This window comes from Bicyclus anynana, chromosome 14, assembly GCF_947172395.1.
Source record: "Bicyclus anynana chromosome 14, ilBicAnyn1.1, whole genome shotgun sequence".
NCBI lineage: Eukaryota > Metazoa > Arthropoda > Insecta > Lepidoptera > Nymphalidae > Bicyclus > Bicyclus anynana.
The window spans coordinates 14,803,409-14,824,585 of NC_069096.1; the positions used below are offsets into that span (position 1 = coordinate 14,803,409).

Genomic DNA, 21,177 nt, shown 5'->3' on the forward strand with positions numbered 1-21,177 from the left:
CACCGTTTGAGACACGTGATATTTAATTTCTTACAATGATGCACATAACTGAAAAGTTGGAGGCATGCCCCGGACCGGATTCGAACCCACACCCTCCGGAATCGGATTTCCACTAGGCTATCACGGATCTCTTAGTTCTGTGGTCTCCAGTTATTTTAGATTTTTAACCGCCTGCTTCCTGGTGGTATATAGATACAAACGGTAGCTCAGAACGTAGAACTCTAGAATACCTGAAAGGTCGGCCCTGAAAGGACCATCATCAAGAAAGTACGAAACAAACTTCTTTGGTGTGATATTATGAACCTAATGACTAGTCGATTTATTAAAACGCACACACAATAACACTAAAACAACGCTAAAAATCATTTAGTTCTCACTAAAGTATGAGTATTTGTCTTTTCTACATTACATGTTTTGTCTTTACAAACTTATTTATCAAACATTCGGTATAAATGCTAAAAATATACCCTGAAGAATTAAAATTAAATGAATCAGCAGTAATGTATGATTACTTACTTACATACTATCTATAAATAGACTATACAGGGTGCTCGAGAGTATGTCCCATAACTTCAACACTCGTGTTGACGAGTCCACTTATAGGAGCCGAACTGCATAACTAATATAATTTTTTAAATAATTAAATTATTTTTTTTATTATTTCATACAAAGTAATTCAAATAATTCCGACTATCCATGTAAAACACGCCTTTATCTATCGTTGCATTTTTAAAATATGCCATACTTGACTACGTAGTAATTATAAGGATGCGTTTATGGTACATATTTTAAGATCTATTAACAAAAGAAATATTTTTTACTCCGAAAATATTCATTTTAGAACACATGTTCCTTACACATTTTGAGGAACATGTGTTCTAAAATAATATTTATATTCATTTTTTCTTAAAGAATATAGCCCTAGAGCTATGAGAAATGTTCCCGAGGAGCCAGTATATGAAAACCTTACATCTCAGTTCTCGGCCGAGTAGTACAGACAATTTTATAACATTTTTTTTTATTTAACAGAGTGAGCCTCGAATTCATCTCTATTTATAGTATCGTGTTAGACAGAGAATGTTATTCATTAATTTGTGGTGGGAATTTATGTAGCTTCGAATGTCTAAATTGACCGGACTATGTCTCAGATCAATTATAGAAGGACCTGTATCGCACTCTTAGTCACAAACAAAGTTGTCTGCCATTTTCTGAGGAAAACGAGCTTAGATTTGGTATATATCTTATACTAAACTAGAAGTTTTGTCCGTTTTTTACACCATTGAACTACATAAAAAGGTATTTTTACGGAGATCTTTAACCGACGAACACGATTACAACTATTTAACATCGATACTATAGAGACAGCTTTTATAATCGCATTAGATCATTGATCATATACTTTAACAGAAAAGTAACACCTAGCGAGGCAGGTCCTATACAATAGTTGGTCTGAGGGACTATATAGTCAAGAGCATTAAACATTTAAAAAAAAATAACAGGCGTGCATATTACCAGTACCTCTCTTCCCTCCATCACACTCGCAGCTCTGTACTACACGGAAGAGGACTCCAGAGGATTGCTTATAATTACTTAATATATACCTTTCACATTTTCATGTTTACTTGTATGAAACAGTTTAAGGAATGTTGCGACTGAAAATTCTATTCATCTTATATTTCTATTCAAAGATTAATTCCTCCTTAGTCTTAGCTTGTGTTAGTAAGCTTTGCAGATAGATGTGTTTATGAACTTTATGATATTATAGAAGCTTTAGCAAATAAAAAACATATTTTTTTAAACTATCATCTGCCTGTGATTGGTTGCTATGCAACGGTGTGTTAGTAAACAGGTTTTGATGATTTAAATAAATAGAAACAAAATTTAAGAAATGCATTTTAACACTTCTGCTTTGTTAATACTTGGTTTACACACACAAACACAGTAATCCTGTACAACATACTAACACAATCAAAGCAATATCTATCATCATAAAATTGTGTATTTATATCTATTCGAAATTGGTTTACACTCTTTGGTAATTAACGCAAAATGACTATTTTTGCCATTTTAATAATGTTATATTATTAAAATTATTATGATATATTAAGAATATACCTCGACATAAACAGAAATAAATAGTTATTCAGTAAGTTGAATAGAATAAAAAATAGACTCAATGTCTCAAAAAAAGTTATTACTTAAAGTCCGGCCGCTCAGAGATTGCGTTTCTGACACCTGTCAATATCAACGAGATATTTAAATATCTTTAATTAATCTTAGTAACGAGTAATAATTATAAAAAAGTGTATAATTATGGCAACTTACAAAAAACGTATTATGTTGGTAAAAACGTATGAACTAAAATTATAAACAATAAATCAACTGACAAGACATTGTCAGGTGTCAGAAAAGCAATTTCTGAGCAGCCGGACTTTAGCTAATATACAACCCGTCTCATCTTTCTATCATTACACCTTTTCTAGATATATGCTGTAACTCTAAAGTTTGTACACTCACACACTACTTGTATGGTGTCTATGAATGAGTGCATGTCACTCAGTACAATTTCACTTTGTTTTTTGTAGATAATGTAGCTTTCGAATGGTGAAAAAATTTTTAAAATCGGTCCAGTAGTTTTTGAGCCTTTTCATTACAAACAAATATACAAACAAAGTTTTCCTTTTTATAATATTAGTATAGACAAGCGTATAATATAATCTTTATATGTATAAGTAGCCATATTAGTTATAATTATGCATACAACTTTGGGTAAAACATTTGTTTTTACAACTTAAATTCCAAAATCTTTAGTAGACATAAGTGGGAGTTATTTCCCAAAAGTTATTAATAACTTTATTTTGCTAAATTAAAATAAATGCAATTTAAACTTGGAATTATTTGTTTACATTATATCTACTAAAAAAAATTGTCAAAAAGTGTACACCAGTTGTGAAAATTGTAGTTAGTTGGAATGCTTGTATGAATTTCTCGATAATGTCATAGTTTTATGGACTTAACACGTTCGCTGCGGTACGAGGTCAGTTGACCTCGTAAGTCTATTATCTTCAAGAGTTGGACCTCGTACCACACCACATAAAGTTTTAGTATGAAGTCAGAAAACCTCGTAACGCACCAGAGTAAAGTGCAGAAAAATCAGTGCCGCAGCGAACGTGTTAAAGACAAAACTGTTTGGGGCAATCGGTATATATACAAACTGACTATTATCTATATTATTAAATCTATTATTTTTGGTAAGTTCGCAATACCGTCGTACATGTCTGTCAATATATACAAATTCCTTTAAGAGAGCAATCTCACTTTCAGTTTTAAGCCTCCAATACTAATTTTGACGCTTTGACGATAACAAAACTCTAACCATTGGCTTAACCTTCCAAGGAACCCAGTCCCAAGACAAAATGTCTTATTATCGACCAATAGCGACGGATCGAAAATCTCTTTCTTTCGTTCCATCGCATAACGATGTTTTCGGTGTGGCTGCTATTGGTCGACAATGGATTTTTTCTTCACGAGATATGTCGTTGCGCACATTTTAAGCTTAATGGTCTAAGATCCGTATTAGAAATGACCATCACCTACTTGTTTATTGTATGGAAATTGTTTTATATCAAATTTAGTACGTTAATCAATACTCGTATATTGAGGTAGGTTGCCTAAAACATTCCTGGCCAAACTGTTATTAACTATAAATAATGATAATTTGGCCAGAGGTTTTTGAGATAACATAGCATTTTATAGCATCCTAATTTTGATATAGAACACTTTTCAACCATTACACAGATGGGTGAAGGTCGTTTCTAATTCGGATCTTTAAAGGAGTCCGCGCCCTAAGCAACACGTCCGTGCTCTTTTAAGTTGCGTTGATACGAAAGAGAGAGCGATATTCTCAATCCACCGCTATTGGTCGATAATGTCTGTTTGTCTTCGTAGTGCACATCTAAGGCCTATATTTGTTAAGTGATCATGCAATATTCAATACAAAATCTTTAGTGGTTTAACTTGGCATCGTACCGGAACGCTGTGGCTATTCTATCCATACTAACTGGTTTGTATACATCATCGTATCTGAACTCTCTATGTCTATTCAATCCATACTGACTGGTTTGTACGTGTCATCGTACCGGAACGCTGAGTCGCTAGAGGGTGGTGGAGTTGGCGATGGCAGGCAGCACGTCCCCGCCGTACCGGATGCCGTAGGGGCGGAGATGATAGATGAGGTAGTCCAGTACGTACATCTGTTCAGGGTCCACGTAGTGGAACGACACCGCGTGGTCGGAGCAACAGTCAAGACCCTGGAAGTGAGGATCACATGACATGATATTCAGTATCTGCAATACATTACTTGTTTATTTATTGAAACATAGCTGTCATTGAGTCTGGCCGCTCAGAGATTGCGTTTCTGACAGATCGTGATTGAATGGGCGATGCTCCCCGAACTGGCGTACAAGGTTGTTAAACTGCGCTGTTTCAAAGTTATGCCAACTGTTTGTCTTTGTAGTGATGAGACAAAATAACGAGGCAATTGTAATTGAATATGTTTGTACCAGCCAGTTATGCCAGCCAGCTGCGTGATCGAATCAGATATGAGGAGGTCCGCAGAAGAACCAAAGTCACCGACATAGCTCATTGAGTTGCGAAGCTGAAGTGGCAATGGGCGGGGCACATAGTTCAAAGTGCCGATGGACCTTGTGGTCCCAAAGTGCTAGAATGGCGACCCCGCACTACTAAGCGCAGTGCTGGTCGACCCCCCACCAGGTGGACTGACGACATCAAGCGAGTCGCAAGTATTCGTTGGATGCAGGTGGCTCAGTATCGTGATGTTTGGAAGTCCCTTCTTCTTAGAGTGCCTCTCCATTACTGAAGGTCGGCGGTCAGCTTTCTAAACCTTTCCTTGTCCATGGCTAGGCGGAAAAGTTCTTCGACTGTCTTTATGCCAGTCCACTCCCTTATATTTCGTAGCTAGGAATTCTTTCTTCTTCCTACACATCTTTTGCCTGCACTCTTGCCCATCATGATGGTTTGAAGCAAACGGTATCTTTCGTGTCGCAAAATCGTATGTGGAAGTCCCTACAAAAGGCCTATGTCCAGGACGTCCATCGGCTGACATGATGATGATGGAGTAAGTCTGGCAGCCACTTACCTCGTCAGTGGGGTAGTATATGTACTTCCAGTACCAGAAGCCGCCGTCCTTGTTGGGGAACAGGTGGTCCTTGGGCACGAAGGGGAAGAACCGGCCGCGATGCAGGGCGTCGCGCGAGTCCATCGCCTTCACGCCGATGTGCTGCAGGCATATACCTGAACCACAAGGAGTCAACTCCTTACCACTCATATCGAGACCGAGTAAACATTAAGACAATATATAATATCATAAGTTAAACATTTAACCCTGATAAGTAAACATTTTACCTATTTACATTTCACCTTCGTGGGATTGACAAATAAGGGCGATGCCTCATCAGTGCGTTGCGCTGCGTCGACACATTGTATCTCACATCTGCGTTGCGATGACGCACGACGTCGCAGCGCAGTAGAACGACGTACGCACCCCAGTCAGTCTCAACGACGCATACAAAACAAATGAACACTATCCGTCGGCCGACAAAACTCTTTGATGTTACAACGTTAAAGAGGTAAAGTTTGTGGTGTAATCCCTGTAAAAGGGGGTAATCCCTGGATCTACTGAACTGATTTTGATAATTCTTTTACCATTAGAAAGCCACGATATTTGTGAGTCATATATAATGTTGTATCCCCGTATTTTCGAGGGAACTACGCGGATCGGGTACTTTAACCTATATGGAAAACAGCCCAACATAACGCAACGTAATAATGGGACATCGCTCTAAACTTACCCATTTCCCTTTGACATTGTGGCCCTGACAAGTAAACTTACCCATCTCGGCGTCCTCCGCGCCGTGGTCGCTCGCCTTGCAGAGATGTGGCGACGGCAGGCCCTTGTTGACGAAACGGTCCAGCGCTTCGCGACTCAGCACGTACCCCGCACCACCGCTCATGTAGCCCTGACATAATAATCATCATCATCATCATCATCATCATCATCATCATCATCATCATTAGCAACATATTTTCGGCTCACTTTAGTGCACGAGTCTCATTCCAGAATGAGAGGGGATAGGCTAATAGTCCACCACTGTGTTCACCGGTCCACCAATGTTTTCCCTTCACCCGTAAAAGGTACGTCGTCGGTATGTTTAATATAGATTAGCGTCCGTCTGTGAGCGGTTACTGGTAACGATTTTTTAAACGGGTTATTATGTCACACGCGCCTTTAATTTCGTATACTACATGGAATAAGGGTCCGAAATATATCAATATTATTTAATAAAAGATAAGGATTTCTTATAAAACTTAATTTAAAAATCATGCATTTTTCAAACGTCAAAAACGCTGTCGTCCATTTGTGACATGACAATGTACTAAACGTCAAACTAATTTATTAACTAATTTGTTATAGTGACGTCATGAAACAATTGAAATATAGACCATCATGGCCGACAAGCGTTATGGCTCGTATTGTCAAAAACATATTCAAAAACTAAAATTTTCATATAATCACGTTTCGAAAAAGAATAAAAAAAAATTCAATCTAGTAGAACGATAATGTACTATTTAGAACGATTTAAAAAAGTGTCAACTAGCCTAATAAAATAATATTTATAGAGATTTATATTCAATGACCTTACCTGCGCAGTGAAAGGCTTGAACCGACAGCCGAAGTATATCGGCTCTTTGCTGTCGTGCTCGGCGAGCATGTATCTAAGGTTTTCTACTATCACATACCTGAAATATCAGGAAATACTCTCAGTCAATGATTGTCATGAAGGATTATATAAAAATAAATATCGCATATCTGTAAAAAGATATGCGATAATTTTAGCAGACTCAAAAGTGATTACAAAAATAAGAAAACTAATGTAGAACAAAGGTTATGATTCACAACATTTGTCAGGGCAACAAATAAAACTGTAACCAAAATAAATTCTTGTGTGAAGTGAAGTCACGCACTTGTGAACGATGTGTGTAGGGTTAAAGGCGCCTTTGACAGATATCTAACACTCCCCTTTTCCACTCAAGTCACTCTCCCCGCCTATCCCAAGTAACCCATAAAGAATTACACAACAAGAGATGTGGACGGCTCGAACGCCACGAGTACACTGAAGCCGTCCGTACCGCAAGTCGTTCCAACGCGGCGATAACAATAATGTAAGACATTACAATAAAATCAATGAGTAAACAAGCAATCATCCCCTGTTTTCGTATCCTGAGGGTTGGAACTTTTTTCTAAATTTATATAAGACCAACTTCGGGATTTGCTTTTCTTCCCATCCCAAACAAAAAGATAAGGCAGAGATCGTTTTTGTTTACTATTGAAATAAAATTTATATGGCGGAATCCTTATGAGTTGGAATAGTTCCAGAATAGGTAGCTATTCTTCGTGTTGGTTGGCCTTGGTTACTAATTAGGCTATTGCTACCTACCGCTCGTAACAAATCAGGTGTTTTAGGAACTGTTCAGCAAATTTTAGTAACATTTATTTAGGTGCCTGTGATAAATGAATAATAAGAAGAAGAAGAAATACTTTATTGCACACAAAAATACAATTATAAAATAAAACAATAAAAAGATAAATTAAACTTAGCATGAAAAGGCAGCCTTATTACTAAAATAATATACATTATATATTAGAATAATTAAAATAATATATATAAAATTAGAATAATATATATTAGAATAATAATATTAGAATAGGGACAATATTGAGCTGAAAATTGTAAAGAATTAATTTCAATGGAAAATTAATGTAATCTCAAAGGGCAAGAAGCAGTGATTGTTTTAACAGTATCCAAGCTTAATTATTTTCCTTATTCGATGATAAATCTAGATTTTTAATAAAAGAAGGATTCTGAAAAAAAAAATTACTGACATGTTCTTGAAAATTATTTAGTTCAAATTTTCAATCAAACTTTCAACTCCATTTATTTAATGAGTGATTTGGTTTTGCTACCAAAACGAGTATTTTTCTAGCTTTTGAAATAATATTAAGCCTTCCTACCTGAAGAATAGAAAAACAGCTGAACGTAAAACTGTTAATGACGACTTGGCACATAGAGGACAGGACAGGATAGAGTAGAGGACAGTTCTGTATTAGCAGACCGAAAAGCTGGCAACGTGCTCGGTAACTTGAAGGGTAAATGTAATGTATAATGAAGCCACAAATATGTTTTATATATTTTTGTCTGTCTGTCGCTGAAACTACTAAATGAATTCAAATAAAACTTAGCACTCACGTGTCATCATCCGCCTTCAGGAACCAGTCGGCCTCTCTCCTGTGATGCTCATAGACGTACCGGAAGGCTGCCTTGGTCTTCGCCCACAGGTAGTCCCGCCCTTCGGACACTGGCAGCTTTACCGCCGGCAACGAACTATCTGCAAAGGATAAGGAAAGGCTCACTGTTGAGCACGAGTCTTCTCTCAGAATGAGAGTCCACCACGCCCATGCGGGTTTGCAGACTTCATACACACGTAATGATATAGGAAAATGTCTTCCTTCAACATTTGAGACACGTGATATTTATTTTTTTATAAATTCTTAAAATGTACGTACATAACTGAAAAGTTGGAGGTGCATGCCCCGGACCGGATTCGTAACTACGGCCACTACGGCCTCCGAATCGAAGGCAGAGGTCATATCCACTAGTCTTTCACGATTTAAAACAGTTTCACTGAGCTACAAAGGATCGTCGTCGTCATCAACCCATATTCGGCTCATTGCTGAGCTCGAGTCTCCTCTCAGAATAAGAGGGATTAGGCCAATAGTCCACCACGCTGGCCCAATGCGGATTGGCAGACTTCACACACGCAGAGAATTAAAAAAATTCTCTGGTATGCAGGTTTCCTCACGATGTTCCTTCACGTTTGAGACACGTGATATTTAATCTCTTAAAATGCACATAATTGTAAAGTTATAGGTGCATGCTCCGGATCGGATTCGAACCTACGCCACCCGAATCGAAGGTGGAGGTCATATCCACTGAGCTATCAAAATCTAGATTATCAGCGAATAATATGCTATATTTTATTCCCGCGAGAGTTGGTATGCTAGTCAAGGATAAAAAAAGCCTACCATCAACAGTGCTCATGAATATCAGTTTGTTACACCGCTTTCCCCACGTAGCCTTGACGTGCTGTGCTTTCTTCTTATGGTTGCTGGGTTGGGTCATGACCCAGCACAGCACGCGGACGCGCTTGGCGAGCTCGTCAGCCATCGATCGGTCCTCGTCTCTGTGCGCTGGCTCCTCACTGCCATGGTCTTGGACGCTTAGTATCGGATGCTTTTCGAGGTCCCTCGCAGAATCCCTGGAAGGTCATTTCAGTTTTTTTGTACACTGAATTAGTATGCTTCAGTTTGTGGGAGTTTGATATGAACAATGAATAATTGATTTACTTTGGTACTCTCCGGTGCAAAGTTTATACCTATATACGTATAAAAATAAATAAAATAAATAAATAAATATACTTAAACAATACACATCACTATCTAGCCCCAAAGTAAGCATACAGAGTAGCTTGAGTTATGGGTGCTAAGATAGTTGATATTATAATATTAATACACAATTATATACTACATATAAATACTTATATAATGTATAAATACACACAGACACTGGAAAACACCCATGCTCATGACACAAATATTTTCCAGTTGTGGGAATCGAACCCACGGCCGTGGACGCAGAAAGCAGGGTCACTACCCACTGCGCCACGCGGCCGTCGAATGAAAGTCGTGTTAGTTACACTGTTTATAACTCAAGAACTAAAGACCGATTTGGATGATAAATAATGGAGAGGTAGCTTAGAACCAGGAGACAGACAATGGACATAGGATACTTAGGTAGACCCCTTCCCGTGGTATGGATCCCTATTTTACTCCTTGATAATGTAGATTTCTAATGGTGAAAGAATTGATCAAATCGGTCAAGTACTTTTTGACTTAGTTTGTTACAAATCTTTCCTCTTTATTATAATACGCTCTAATAAAAGCTACATTAACAGCAAACAACATAGGCTTTATCAATGCAAGTAATTTATTACGTTTCCTATACTTGGTAGCAAGAAATCTTCTTCTTTCTCTTATGCGATTTAAGCTCTACCTACATAATATTTAGTATGGATAGAATTGACTAATATTTTAGCGCTACAGCAAATGCTTCAATCAGGTTGCGACTTGATATTTGTTGGAAACAGTCTATAACAAATAAATAAATAAACAGTCTATAGTCAATCTACGTAGTATTTAAGAACTAATTCAATAGTCATTTCGTCATTGAATTAGAGACAATTAATAAAATCAATTATTCATTATTATTGTATAAATATAAATTGTTTATGGGTCAATTGGTTTTTTTACTAATGTCAGCCACTGACGATTAAGTAATCTCCCATGCCTGCACTAAGCGCGTTTTATCGACTATCAAGCCATTAGCACTGCAGGCATGTGAGATTACTTGATCGTCAGTGGCTGTCTTTAGTATCTTCATTCGCAGATCTTTTCTACAAATGATATACATATTTGTAAGCTAAAAATGAAACAGCATGCTACAACATAAACAGTAGATCTTATCAAATGAAAAAACATCGAAAGCGGGTTTTATCCCATCGAGATAATTATGGGATTGTATCACGTTGTAGAGTTGATGACATCTTACTTCTCAGACCAATTATAGAAGGACCTGTATCGCACTCATAGTCACGAACAAAATTGTCTGTCATTTTATGAGGAAAACGAGCTTAGATTTTGTATATATCTTATACTAAACTAGAAGTTTCTGCCCGTTTTTTCCAGAATTCAATTACACAAACCGACGAACACGATTACAACTATTTAACATCGATTCTATAGAGACAGTTTTTATAATCGCATTAGATCGTTGATCATATACTTTGACAGAAAAGTAGGTTCTAGTGAGGCAGGTCCTATACAATAATTGGTCCGAGTCTTACTTAAATGATAATGCTGCTGTGAACAAATAATATAATCAAATTACTAAGACTAGACCATTTAGAAAGCACAATCTTTTTGTATATTTGCATAAATACAATATGAATTTAATCTATACTAATATTATAAAGCTGAAGAGTTTGTTTGTTGGAACGCGCTAATCTCTGAAACTACTGGTCCGTTTTGAAAAATTCTTTCAATGTTAGATATCCCATTTATCGAGGAAGGCTATAGGCTATATATTATCCCTATATTCCTACGGGAACGGGAACCACGCAGGTGAAACCGCGCGGCGTTAGCTAGTTCAATTATAAAATTCTAGTTTTAGGTGTTTATAATTCAGCCGCAGTATGGAAATATATGTATGTCATCAAATCAGCTATCTTAGTACCCATAACACAGGCTATACGCTTATTTTGCGGCTAAGTAGTGTATTGTTTAACAACACACACAACTGTTAATATACACACATTTATATAACGTTTTTGTCTTGTTCATGAACAATATGTGATACTCAGTGCAACGTTGCGTTAATTCATATACACAAGCTTAGAGTGTAAAAACTAAACGAGCCAAGTTAAAATTAATTACATGTTATTATAAAACATAATATACATCTTAGGCACTCTGTGCACGTTCAAATATGATTGACAAACTTGCTTGTCTAATGGGGATGATGACTAGGTTTGAATATATTGATTTTAATGATACATTCGGGCAAACATGGTCAATGTCAACTAATTTATACATAAAAAGCAAAGATTGACTGGATATTTGCAAAATAAATAAGATTATAAAATTTCAAAATCTATTAAAAATATTTTATCGTAATTAGATAAAAATTCATTCAGTTTTAGCTTCCTTACATAAAATGTGACATTTTTTAATAAACTATAAACATAAACGCAGAAATAACAAACATATTAGTAATTTTGTTGAACGCCCATACAAATCTAACGATCTAGCCTACGACGTCATAAGTTCGTACCATTTTGTATAGGGCGTTTTTCAGGGAACCGCGGCAGCGCCGCAAATGTGACCCTTTAAATCCCTGTAGCTCCGAAAGTAATGATCGCAGATACCCTGTTACTTTTACTATTAGCATACTCTTAATTTATATAGAATTTAAAAAACTGTCATCATCCCTATTTCATTCACCAATATTTGACGAATGCTTCAAACAAACCGCATACGATGAAATAGTTTTGACATACACGTTAGATTTGTCGAAAAGTTTGATCGTGTACGGGGCCTCTTAACTAGTTACAGAAGTAAAATAAAGGCACACACATCATACAGTAAGCAAAACTTTGAAGCACACATAAGGCACACACATGCTGTAAACAAAACTGGGAAGCAGAATAACGGCGTTAACACATCGTGCAAGTAGTTACCTGTAGTTGGACAAGGCTACCTCGCGAGCGAATCCGGCTGATGTTAATAGTATGTACGCAAAACTAAAGCCGGCGGATATTCCGATCACCAGGGTTAGAACAAAGCGGCGTCCCATCACCCTGCCCTCCGCCTGCACAGGGTTGCCAGGGTAAACCAAACGAGTCATACTTTATTTTGAAAAAAAAAATCAAGGTACGAAATAAAACTTTTATAATCCAAAATAGAATACAATGTGCGAGACACTTTTTATCAAGAAATCTTGTCGGTGTTTTTTTTTTTTTTACGTTAAGTTGTTCAAGCAATGTTTTCATGAAAGTTTTTTAGGCAAAGAGAAGATCTTGTTAAAGGACGATAAATCTAAAAATCAGTCATCAAAATTATAATTGAAAATATTATTTAGGTTTTAATAAAAATGTTTTTATCATGTTGTTTATTTCTCTACGATCAAGTCGAAGTAAAGCTTTTTCTCATTTCAAAGCTGAGGAACTTTATCACTTTTAAATGTCACTTTGTTTTTTGTTTTTTTTTTATAAATTATTTTAATTCAAATTGTTTGTTTTCACATTTTTTTTGAGTCCAAAAACATCTTAAAATAGTCCATACATTTTATATTATGTAAGTATGTGTTTTTATATTACGTAATATGTAGATAAGTTGTTCACTATTATTTTATTGAAAGAAACTTTTAAGTAGTAAAAAAGCTTTTTAGTCGATAACAATATTTTTAAATAAATTAGTAAAACAAAGTATTTTTGGATTCATATAGTATAAAAATCAAATTCTTGAATATTTCGTCTTTCGGCAAGGAATATTCAAATAGGTACAGAAACTAATTGTTTCACAAAAAAAAAAAACAATTTTTTGGAACGCATGCGTTCTCACTACGTACAGCTAACAGTCTGAAGCGATAAGTATTGTATTGTAATTATATATGTATACATAATATAGGTAGTACCTATATTATTTTTATCCACTGTATCCTATCTTGCATTGAAGAATAGATAGTGGCTCATTCGAGATGTCATCGGCATATTATATCATAAATCATGTACAATCAATAGGATGCTTGACTCATATCAAATTTAATATAAACAATTTCAACAAAATAACAAATTCGTGTAGTAGGTACATGGAATAAGGGTCCGAAATATATCTATATTAATTAATAAAACTTAAGGATTTCATAGAAAACTTAATTTATTTATTAAATTTTTCTAAACATCAATAACGCTTTTGCCCATCTTCCGAAGTCTTTTTTTTAATCTTTACAAGTTAGCCCTTGGCAACAATCTCACCTGATGGTCACAATGTTACCTAAAGGAATAAACGTCAAAGTAATAAATATTTTTTTTAAATCTCTCTCTCTTAGAGATCTCTAAGAGAGAGAGATTTAAATTAAAGAACTCAAGTGTAGTAAGCTCGACTAAGTAAATGTTTTTTAACACATTGCTTCAAACCTAAGCATTGGCAGGTCCATAACTGTCTTGAGGATCTTGTTATAGTCTGACTACACCACTACGAAAGATTTTTTTACTCTTACTATAAGCGGATATATAACTAATTTATGCCCGTATCTAGTAAGACGGGGGTTAAGATCTCCTAAATGCTTAAGAAGGACCATGTTAGCCTTGGAAGATCCTGATCTTAAATTGCCCGAGTACTTAGAGGAGGTAAACAAAAAACGGACCAAGCGGGCGGGCGTTTGGAACCCTCGTAACTTTAATTTTAAGTTTTCGACTTAACTTACTATTAAATCATGACATAACTTGACGTTTCAAAAGTGCTTATAAAATAAGCCTAATTGAAATAAATGATTTTTGGTTAATTTCAACTCGATAATTCCACGCAGTCATGAGATAAAAGCTCTAGACAGACAGACAACAAAGTGATCTTACGAGTAAAAGGTTCAGTTTAGTTTCCTTTAGAGGTACGGAACCCTAAAAAGGAACCCTTAAAAGAAACACTATAACGGAAGAACCTGGATGGTCGGTTAAGCCTTACCGGAACAAAACATAGGAAATACTTTTCAGCGAGCACCATGATGACCGTAGCGGATGCTTCACAATTGAAGTTGTGAGAGATTTATCTTTTGTTGAATAATTATTATGGGAGCTATTATATTATTGTGCGACATATTTAAAAAACATTTAAACTAGTCGACGAAGGTCCTGCTGATTACATTTTTCCAACAATTTGCATATACGTATAAATTATGCTTGGCAGCAAGCGATTGTATTAAATTTACTTGACTTGGTGTTTCCAGAGATACAGAAAAATTATCATATTTTATTGAGCCATGAATACATAAAAGTTTCAATTGCCATGATGGTCTATATTTTATCCGTGTCATGACGTCACGTAAACCCCTAAACACTAAACCTTAAAATAACAAGACTGAGAGAAGCAAAAAATTGGACATGCCTTAATTTGACGTTTATTCCTCTAGTGACATCAAGTAGGTAACATCTTGACGTCACAAAACGGTATTTCTGACGTCATTTTTGACGTTTGGAAAAATACATAATTTTAAGTTTTTTATTAAATCCTTATTATGTATTAATTGATGTCGATATATTTCCATGTACTCGTACCATACGAATTTTATGTTGTTTACCTATATCAAATTTGATATATACTACCAAACTACCCTCTTTATACACTTTTGATGACTTCTTCAAAACAAAATTGAAACTTAAAAAAGATTTTTTAAAGAGGAAATCGTTTAGATGAAAATCATTTGAAAGATTTTTTTTTTAAATTGCTAAATTAATAATGCCATTGCCAACGTGTGATTTTAATTCTAAGAGCGAAACATTAATACTTATATACTTCTTGTTTATGTCATTGAGCAATGGTTCAATAACTATCAATTTACTTCTATTAATGTCCCGAATTGATACAAACTACAAACTCAGATACATACCACTCAGTAGTATATACAATACCTACCGATCTCTTTATTTTCTTATTGTATTATTTTTTAATAAACAGAAAAAAATAAACACAGACTATTAACTATCGTGCATTGTTTCAAAAACGGCAAAAAAATTAAGTTTTGCACGCTGATTTCGTCGTACATAATTTACATCAAATAAATTTTATAAACTTACGCGGTAAACATTTTCCCCGTACATTTCATAACATTGCCAGAACAAACTCACGTGAATACGTAGCAATTATATTTTGGAAGACGTTAAAGCCGGCACACATCTGGCGAAACGCAACGTAGGACATTCATGCGTAGATACTATCAAACTAGTAAAAAAAATACATTGCGGCGTTGACTTTGGTCATTTAATCATAGGTACTATCAAATTCATAAAAAAATATATATTGCTGCGTTGACTTTAAAGTCGAAAATTAGTTATCTTGTAAACATTTTTTTTATTTTCAAATACTTAGCGCGGAGCAATGCAGCCGTGCGAGCATTTTAACTGCAAATCGAATGACGGACGGACTACGAGCCACGGCCCAGCTCGACTAACATAGCAGATTAGCAGACAGAAATTCGCGCATATAATGCTAGCCACAAACGGTCAATTATTCTCACTTTTCAGTAGCATCCAGTAGTTGATCGTGTGTTGGTCACTGCGTACAAGACTACTATAGAATGCCGCGTGCCGCGACGTTAAGCGTATCTTCGCGAGTCATTTTTTATTCTTCACATGTTTTCGTGCATTCTTGTGCGACTTTTTTATATTATATTCGATAAAATGTACAATTTCTTCGCTCACACTAGAACGACGTTCGCTGGTTATTCTACAAATACACCTATGTGTTGTCTTGCGTCCGTCAACCTGAGGAATGCATAAACTTCATGTGCATGCAACAGAATATTTTGCTTGGCAGTAGATAGCATACCCCTTCCAGTACTTTCCCGGATGTATTATCGCTTATTACAGCTCTTAGTAGTAATTAAACTCATTTAATTTATTTGTGTTTCATGATCCGTGCTGCGTCTCGCCAGATATGTGCGGGCCGTTTTAGAGATGAGCGGACCACCACCTCAAATGTTATTGGACACAAAATCAGACCGTTTAAGCTGATCGCATATTAATCTGCTCGGCACGCATTTTATGCATAGACAATGCACTTTTATCTACAATTATTTCTATTGCAATAGTTGACGGAACAACCAGGTAATACACCAAAATAATAAGTGAAAAACCACCGTTTATAACAGAACTACACATCACAAAGAAGACATATAGTCTGTGCCAAACTTCTAGACCTCTCTGACGTTGCAATACGGCGAACTCTAGACATAATGTTATGTCACCGTGTTTTACTGAACTGTGCAGCCATACAGAATACTAGAAACAGCAGATGAATTAAGCTTTGCGCTTATCAATCTAAGGCATATGTTTTAATTTCATTAAAGTACGAGTAATGCTCTTCTTGGGATTGGGTCTTAGGTTTGACGGAAAAATTAGTCCTCAAAAGAGGAATGGGATTCTCTTAGTTAGGGGACCCGCTCTGCTCAAATCACAAAGCTGTAAATACAAATTAAAAATATATGCTCTTCTTTTGTGGAGCTATACCACCAGTGAAATAGCGAGGCGATTAGGTTAACTGTGGTTGTGCATATGTGGCATTCAAATATGCGATCAGCTTAAGAAGTAGAATTTAGTTGTTAAAAATTGTTTGTTATGTACATTGAAAGAAGTTTGTTTGTTTACATTATTAGTCAGTGATTGTCTGCATACCTTTAGTGTTGTCATAAACAAAACATGAATAACACATTCAAGTTAATTTAAATTTGTGTTACTTGGGTATTAAGACTACTCAGTATACAGAACTAAAAACTTCATACATAAACACAAATGAGTAAACAAAATGTAAACACATTTAAAACTTACACATAATAAATATGGAGAATTTTCCATGAATTAAAAAAATATAGATGTTGTATGCAATCAAACACTTCTATGCATGAAGTATTTGACATAGTAGGCAGAAAATAGTCAATTAGAAGTTTACAACTTAACAAAATTAATTGCCTTTTTTATTACCTATAAAAAAATATTTTTAATGACCACTTTGCTTTTGTGATTGGTTTCTGAAATATAAAAGATTTACAAGTTAAAATGCCACAGCATAAGTGGTATTTTAACGTATATTATGTAAAAAAATATTTGAAATTCACGTAATATGAGGACACCACAGTTTCCCTTTGCATATGGGGGTAAAAATACAGCCTATGGGTGTTGCTTTCGTATGTAAAAGAATTTTTAAAATTTGTTTTTTTTTTAAAAAATGAATAATATTTGTCAAATATTTTAAATATGACCAATATTCCCATCCCCCTCCAACTGGTCGGGAAATTCTGTATTAGGAGTGGGTATGACAATAGACCAATGGGGCGGGGATGGGACCACCATCCCTCGGTGATGAGTCTGACCGCTCTTACTATTGAGCTATTGAGTCATTCATTGATTAGTAGTTTTGGAGCCTGTTTTCTAGAAACAAACAAAGCACAAAATGTTTCCTCTTTAAAACATTCCTGTAGCTTATCTAGCTTAGCTTGTTTGTTTGGAATGCTTTCACGCCTAAGCCAATTTTGAAAATTCTTTCAGCAATGGGAAACTTCATTGTCATAGGCTATATTTTATCCCAGTATTTACACAGAACGGAACTATCAAACAAAACCACAGAGCATCCACTATTAGTGTTTTACTATGAATACCTCAATTGTAACATTACTATGCAAAAGGAATCTGTACACAAGTTTTTATAGTGCAACTTCTTGTCTATAAAGATTTTTATAAATAAGTTAAAGTGAGCTTAGAAATCAAGCTAAAGAATGGATTATAGATTTATAGCAACACACCACATAAAACCTTTATTATTCATAGAAAATAAAGAGTGAACCATATGACACTAAGTGGGAAACCATCACCTAATTGTGTGCACATCATAGATGCTAAAAAGAACTGCCTACCCTGCAAACTAATTACAAACCTGAATTGAAATAGGAATTTTGCAGGATTTCTGGGCATTGCTTTTTTGCAACGAACTGCTAAACCCTTTCTGTTTAGTGTCACAGACACTTAAAATTAATAAATGTATTTTATTTATTTTATTTTGCCTACTCTAGTTAAAAACTTATGCACACCACTGGTCACATGTAATACAGCAACACTTGACAAAACATGTAAGGAACATGTCTCATAATATGCTACCCTAGTCCCTATGCCTGTAAAGGTAGCCTTCCATTCTTGGCAACCACAACGTGCGACTGCGACCTGCGACCACACGACCCACTGCTTAGTATGAATTTATATGGAGCACTAAACAAAGCCCGAGAACGCGACGCGCAACCACTTTTGTTTAGTGCTCCATATAAAGCAGAGAGTTCCACGGTCGCGATCAGCCGTCACCAACAATGGAAGTCTACCTTAATGCTGAGATCTATTCCCACAGCGTTTGTAATTATAACTGCAATCCTATACTTCAGCCCGTACTGCTAGGGGGCAGTAATAAGCACATACATCCCCATTGAAGCTATAGTTGGTGTGCACAAGTTGTTTAACTTGGGTATGCATAATACATACAACTTATACAAAATAGAAAATTCTACAACACAGGTTCGTAATGAGTCCTCAGGGTAGGCAAGGCATTTTTTATTTTTTTATTTTATTTTATTTATACATCTATGAAGTGCTTGCTGTTCTCCATAAATTTATATGACAAAGGAACGTTACCTTAATCATGAGAGAAGCGAAATCCTTTACATAAACTGTTAAAAATTAAAAATCGTATTGGAAACAAAATTATTCAGTACACAATGTAAGTAACAGACTAATTATTATTTATAAGTTCAAACAAAACGTGGAATCCACGAGATAATGGGATGACCTATTATCACAAGGGAAATAGATACGGGTCGTCGGATATTCTAGTACATACACACATAATAATATTATTTTGTAGATAGCGAAAATATAAAAGAAAACAGCAACAACTCACCGTCATGTTAAGCTACAGGGTTTTCTGCCGAGTTCAAAATATTAGACGTTCCACTTTGAATTTTCATTTTACACACTAAAACTAATAATTACGAGTATTTTATTGAATTTAAAAATTTATAAAATTCTATCCATGATCCATGACGCTTGTTGTGATTCTGTCAAGTGTCAATGTCACAATCACAAAGTCAAGTTAATAATGTCATTCTGTCACATCACTGACATAACACTCGCAGCTGTCGTTGTCAATTTGACACTGACAACCCCTTTTCGATCATGTCAAATCAGTTGTTTTGAATGCGTTCCAATCAGGACAGTTATGAATGCGTTCAAGATGTAATAATATATTATTTTGTAAGTTATCAAAATATTATTAAGTTCGCAGTATTGGGACAATGATACAGTATTAAGATATGACCTTCGATTCAGAGGGCGTAGGTTCGAATCAGGTCCTGGACATGCACCTCCAACTTTTCAGTTATGCACATTTTAAGAAATTAAATATCACGTGTCTCAAATGATGAAGGAAAAACTTCGTGAGGAAACCTGCTCTGAGAATTTGGGTAATTCTCTACGTGTGTAAAGTCAGCCAATCCGCATTTGGCCAGCGTGGAAAAGGTGACTTAAAAATTTGCTGAACGGATTTTCATGCTGTTTTTACCAACCGTTATAGATGTACCTTTTAATAGAAATATGGAATGGTTTAATAAATTATTCTATCACCATAGATTTTATATTTTAAATATAACTCAAGTAATGTAATCAATTAACTTTACAAAATGAAATACAGTGTATACTCTATAGTCTATATTAACGGCACTTACAGGGACTGTACATTTTATAGCGTTATAGAGAGTTGTCGTTAAATGGAAAGAAAAAACTTTTTGGTCTCTACACAGTGATTTTCTTTTATTATCTAACTATGTTTATAGTTTGACAGCTTGTAAGCAACTAATAAGAATGCTATCGTATTAAGTCCATGACTTCTACTTCACCTAAACAGTCTACACTTGCAATCCCAATTTGTAAACAAATGATTTGATTGAAGATGATGAAACGATTCATAATTTTTTGCATGATGCCGACAGTCGAGGGTTATTACGGGTTAGGATAATAAAAGCGACCTATGAACGTACACAGCTGCGCGGTTTTCACTAATTTTGCCAACTTAGAAAGTATTTTTTATTACTTAATCGATGTCGTTATTGAGAGTGGGTGTAATGCTATATGTATAATATAGACTGTATCATTATATTGTATGGAAGACACGCTAAAAATCAAAGTAATGTGTTGTCGACGCTTTAGCGAGTTTGTCGTTATATCGAGTGACGTTACACTGAGTTTACATTTTATGTACTTTCATAAATATTAGGATCCATGTGTCACCAACTATTTATGTTTATTCAAAGTAGTTAAGCTTATAATCGACGTCTCATTTTATCGTTTAATTTTGTCTCTAACAGACAGAGAGACAAACTTACTTTACTTTAGTATTTTATACGAGTACGATCGATTTTTGGACGGTAAATCAATAAATTGTTCGTACTCGGCTAAAATACTAAAGTAGTCTGTACGGCCTCTTAGTGGTTCAAAGTCAGATGTGCTAACCTCTGAAACATAGAGGCAATTATTAGTTTAATATTAATAAATATTAGGTGAACTTTATTTCCGGTAATTAGGCGTGTATATTAGGTTCTCCATTAAGGAAAATAAACATATTTAACTCTATAGGTATTTACGATGTGTGAGTTTACCTCGTTCCCCCAAAAAACGACA

The 21,177-nt window shown here is 35.4% G+C and overlaps 1 protein-coding gene across 2 annotated transcripts; it reads right to left on the bottom strand.

Moving 5' to 3' along the window:
- Window positions 1-637: 637 nt before the first annotated feature.
- On the bottom strand, window positions 638-19,568 carry LOC112045043 (glycoprotein-N-acetylgalactosamine 3-beta-galactosyltransferase 1). 2 transcript variants are annotated; one of them, XM_024081095.2, is made up of 8 exons: window positions 19,403-19,568; window positions 12,433-12,563; window positions 9,164-9,396; window positions 8,328-8,466; window positions 6,723-6,819; window positions 5,912-6,038; window positions 5,159-5,313; window positions 638-4,310 (listed from the first exon to the last, which is right to left on the bottom strand). In XM_024081095.2, exons 1-8 carry the CDS (start codon window positions 19,406-19,408, stop codon window positions 4,155-4,157), a joined length of 1,044 nt encoding a protein of 347 aa, XP_023936863.2. In that variant the 5' UTR covers window positions 19,409-19,568; the 3' UTR covers window positions 638-4,154. The 2 variants fall into 2 exon arrangements, with proteins under 2 accessions (XP_023936863.2, XP_023936862.2); XM_024081094.2 differs by lacking the exon at window positions 19,403-19,568 and adding an exon at window positions 19,138-19,333.
- Window positions 19,569-21,177: the final 1,609 nt, after the last annotated feature.